Source organism: Chrysochloris asiatica, unplaced genomic scaffold (genome assembly GCF_000296735.1).
Source record: "Chrysochloris asiatica unplaced genomic scaffold, ChrAsi1.0 scaffold00444, whole genome shotgun sequence".
NCBI classification, from domain to species: Eukaryota; Metazoa; Chordata; class Mammalia; order Afrosoricida; family Chrysochloridae; genus Chrysochloris; species Chrysochloris asiatica.
The window spans coordinates 255,707-260,715 of record NW_006408962.1 but is presented as its reverse complement, the minus strand read 5'-3'; the positions used below and the strand labels follow the sequence as shown (position 1 = coordinate 260,715).

General features: G+C 38.4%; 1 protein-coding gene across 1 annotated transcript; it reads left to right on the top strand.

Moving 5' to 3' along the window:
- The first annotated feature begins 2,998 nt into the window (after positions 1 to 2,998).
- Positions 2,999 to 3,925, top strand: LOC102819498 (olfactory receptor 4K15-like). The gene has a single exon (XM_006877153.1). It carries the CDS (start codon positions 2,999 to 3,001, stop codon positions 3,923 to 3,925), a length of 927 nt encoding a protein of 308 aa, XP_006877215.1.
- Positions 3,926 to 5,009: the final 1,084 nt, after the last annotated feature.

Genomic DNA, 5,009 nt, shown 5'->3' with positions numbered 1-5,009 from the left:
GCACCTTAGTCCTCAAACTGACATCTTTGTTCTTGTTGTTGTTATGTGCTGTGGAATCGGTTCTGACTCATAGCAATCCTGTCTGTACAGAGTTTCTGAGGCTGTAAATCTTTATGGGAGCAGAAAGCCTCATCTTTGTCCCACGGAACAGCTGGTAGTTTTGAACTGCTGACTGTGAGATTAGCAGCCCTATTCATAACCAGTACACTACCAGAGCTCCTCAAACACTTTAAATAGGCTTGAGTTGCAAATTTGCCTAAATCAATATGTCCTTCGATTTTTTGACTGCTGATTCCATGAATGTTCATAGTGGATCCAAGCAAAATGGAGTCTTTGACACCTCATTCTTTTCTCCACTTATCATGATGTTATTTAGTGGTCCAATTGTGAGGACTTTAGTTTTCTTTACATTGAGCTGCAACCCATCCTGGAGGCTGTGTTCTTCGATTTTCATAAGTATTTCAAGTTCTCTTTACTTTCAGCAAGCAAGGTTGCATCATCTGGATATCACAGGTTGTTAGTGAGACTTCTTTCAATGCCAATGCCAGTGCTACATTCTTCTTCATATTATCAGATTATTTATTTAACATTCAGATAGAATAAGTATGGTCAAAAATACGATCCTGGAGCACACCTTTCCTAATTTTAAACCACTCAGTGTCCCCTGTTCTGTTGGAATGACTACCTCTTTGTCTATGGACAGATTCTTTATGAGCACAATTAAATGTTCTGGAGTACCTATTTTCGGCGATGTTGTCCATAGTTTGGCATGATTTACGTAGTTGATCATATGAGCAAATCTTTTTTCTGGTACTTCTTACTGAAAATCATATACTAAATTCACTCAAATTCAATCACTGGGTGAAGAAGGTCTATCATGAATTAACAAATAGTCCAAATTAATAACTTTCTAATAAAAAAGTTAAATTTGATACTAATTATGATGCTAACTCAAATATTAACGTACTTGAATGCAAATGTTGTTAATTGCTGTCGAATTGACTCTAACTCATAGCCACCCTGTATAGGGTTTCTGAGGAGCAGCTGGTGGGTTTCAACTGTTAACATTGTGGTTAACCTTTGAACTAGATGGATGATAGTTTGGACTTTGGAAACCCTATACAGGATCACTATGAGTTGAAAGTAACTTGACAGCACATAACAACAATGTTTGCATTCAAGTGTGTTAATATTTGAGTTAGTTTCATGAAATAGTTTGTTCTAGTAAGTAGGACAAGTAAACTTTTTGATTTTTTGTCTACCATTTTAATTTGCATATAGAACTATTTTTATCATAGATGGAGAAATGGTATAGTGTTTAATATCTACTGGACATGTACTACGGGCCAGGAATGATTTTAAACATTTTCTAAATCTTAATTCTTACAGCAATTCTATAAGACCACCTTCTATACTGACTGCCATTAAATTGATTCTGACACTTAAGTGAGAAAATTATTAGTAGTTCTCTTGATATTTATGAAATATAACTTAAAATTTTTAAAATTATATTTCACATCATATACAATATTTTAGTTTAATGACATATGCTAATAATTTATAAGTAAATAAATATATGTGGTCATAACTTTTTTGCTTCTAGAGGAGTGCAGAGTTAAAATGCTCCCTAGGATTCTGAGACTCTAAATCTTTATGGGAGACTGCAGCTGAATCATTCTTCTGTGGAATCTGAACCAAAGACCTTGTGGTTAGCAGTGCAACACTTAACCCATTGTGTCACCAGAGCCCCTTACCTTATGAGGCACATGGTTGTTATACTTTCATACACAGATGCAAATACTGAGGCACAGATAACTTAATGAACTTGCCCAAATATAGCACTGTAGAACAGGCACTGGACTACTAACTGCAGAGTCAGCAGTTGAAACCCAACAGCCGTTCCCTGAGAACCCTTTACAGGGGTGCCAGGATTTGGAATTGACTCGATGGCACTTAGCTATCAACAAGCAAAAACAACAAGGTCACAAACTAGAAATTACAAGAGACAGAATTTGAAACCTGGATGTAAATTTGACTCTGGAATTCTACTGTATTTATCAAAAATTTTAAAGCAGTGGAGGTGAGGTGTAAGAATGATATTTTTAGAATATAGCTGTCATGCAGAGATAAAATCTAACCACATACTCACTATCATCTGATAGATACTAGGACTTTCAGAAGGTGTAAATCTTTATGGGAACAGAAAGCCTCATCCTATTACCCCAAAGTGGCTGGTGGGTTTGGACTGTCTACATTATGGAATTCTGTCATGGCTCTAGAGGATAAGCACTGGACTACTAACTGGACTGCTAAGGTTGGGGATTGAAACCCATCAGCCTCTCCTCGAAAATACTACATCGTTTTTGGTAAGAGTAGTTGAGTCAATTCCAACCTATAGCGACGCTGTATAGGGTTTCCAGGGAGCAGCTGGTGAGATTGAAACACTGACCTTGATGATCAAATGACTTTGCAGTCTGACACATTAGCCAACAGCACCACACTAGGATGAGTTTGCTAAATAGGGTCACTATGAGTTGGAACCTACTAGAAGGCACTTAACAACAGCAACTTTGTGGTTAGCAGTCCAACACTTATCCTACAGTCCCAAATGCAGTCAATACAAAACAAATGATTGCAGGCAATGTGCATTTACATGCTTACAAGGACTGAAAGGAGTTTGGTAGTGGAAAGGTTTTATATTCACCTGCTACCAGAAAGGTTAGCAGGTGGAAACCACTAATAGCTCCACAAAATAAAATAGCTGGTCCCATAAAAATTACAGCCTAGAGAATACCTGTGGAGCAGTTCTGTAAGTTCACTGAATCAGAATCAACTCAACAGCACACAATACCAACAGGAGGATCTAAATTATATAAATATAGATAGTGAGATTTCATGTCAGGTTTGACTTTGTTGGCTTACTCCTACAAAGCTATGATGTCATTTCCATTTTACTTTACAGGAATATTTTCTGATCTGATCTCAGAAACTTGAAATCATGGATCAAGGAAATAGCTCAAGAGTGACTGAATTTGTGTTGCAAAGTCTTTCAGGTTCTCGAGAGCTACAAATCTTCTATTTTGCATTTTTCACACTTTTCTATACGTCCATTGTGCTGGGGAACTTCCTCATTGTATTCACAGTTCTCTCTGAACCTGCATTACACACACCCATGTACTTCCTGCTCAGCAACCTCTCCTTCATTGATGTGTGTCTATCCACTTTTGCCACTCCAAAAATGATTGTTGACTTCCTCATGGAACATAAGACCATCTCCTTTGAGGGCTGCATGGCTCAGATATTCTTTCTGCATGTCTTTGCTGGTGGTGAAATGATGCTTCTTGTGGCCATGGCATATGACAGGTATGTAGCCATATGTCGACCCCTACATTATGCATCCATCATGAGTGTACGCAAGTGCACAGGCCTTGTTGTAGGCTCGTGGCTCATTGGGGTCCTGCACTCAATAAGCCAGTTGGCCTTTACAGTAAACCTTCCATTTTGCGGTCCAAATAAGGTGGACAGCTTTTTCTGTGACCTTCCCTTGGTTATTAAACTTGCCTGCACTGATACCTACGTTCTTCAGATACTGATGCTTTCAGATAGTGGCGTAATGGCTATGAGCTCCTTTGTGCTCTTGCTCATCTCCTACACAGTCATCCTGGTCACTGTGCGACGTAGATCCTCAGAAGGCATGGCCAAGGCCCGCAGTACCCTGACAGCCCACATCACTGTGGTCACCCTCTTCTTTGGACCCTGTATCTTCATCTATGCCTGGCCTTTCGGCAATCTCCCAGTGGATACGATTCTTTCAATATTCTATACTGTTTGCACCCCTCTCTTAAATCCCTTGATCTACGCATTAAGAAATAAGGAGGTAGTCTCAGCGATGCAGAAACTGAGGAGGCGACAAGTGAGTTCCTAACAGCTTCTTGGCTGTCCCTCATAATAATGACAACCACACCAAAGTCACCCACTCATATTCTTTGCTATTCAGGCTATTCTATTTGAACTAAGAAATTAAAGAGATGGAGATAATTTTACGTAAAATGGTAAGTAAAAACGTGTTGCCACAAAATCATAGAGACCTTTATTAAACAAAAAATATCAAAGTGTGAGGCATCTAGGCCTAGAAATCTCTGTTTTCTTGGTTCTGACCATTCCTTGAAGAATTTGTAGTCTTAGATTCACACCATGCCAAATGGCAGTTTGGGCACCTCCACGGATTCAAACCAAGTTCCTTTTAATACTCTTCGAATTTTGGAAACAAGAAAAAGTGTGAAGGGACAAGATCAGGGGTGTAGTTTGAATAGAGTAAAGATCCCTAATGAAATTCTCTTTGGTTTGCCCATTCTACCCTCGAAAAAGGACCAGTTACACTTTTGCGATGGAAAATAAAACAAAACAAAAAAATTCCTTGGTGCTTTTATGCCTTTTTCTCACCAATACAATTTTCTATTAAAAAACAAACTAACAAAAAATCTCTTCCTAACAAGCCCTATTGGTCGCAGTATGCCCTTTGAGAAAATCTACCAATATTATCTCTTTGGAATTCCATAAAGCAATCATCATAATCTTCTGAACTGACCTCTATACTTTGAATTTAACTGACCCAGTAGGCCCCCTGAGAAGCCACTGCTTTGATTGGACCTATATTTTTTGAAGGCACTCCAATGAGCCTAGGACAAGTGTTTCATTGAGAGAACTTGTCTGCAGACAGCCACTTGTCACAGAGACATGCTTTAACACTTTTTGTTTGGAATAAATATTTGCTTGTGTGAACTGGAACATGCACTTTCAGATTTACCCTCTTGTATAGTAATGGTATTTCTTGCCCTGTAGATGATCACTACAAATGATCCATGCTTAAGGAATAAATAGTTATAGTTCTGATGAACTTATAAATGAAAGTCAGAAACCAAATGATTTATACGTATATGTAGCCATGAAAATATAGCATATTTAAGGATGCTTCAAATAGCAAAGCCTGGACCCTCTTTGTTTCAGTG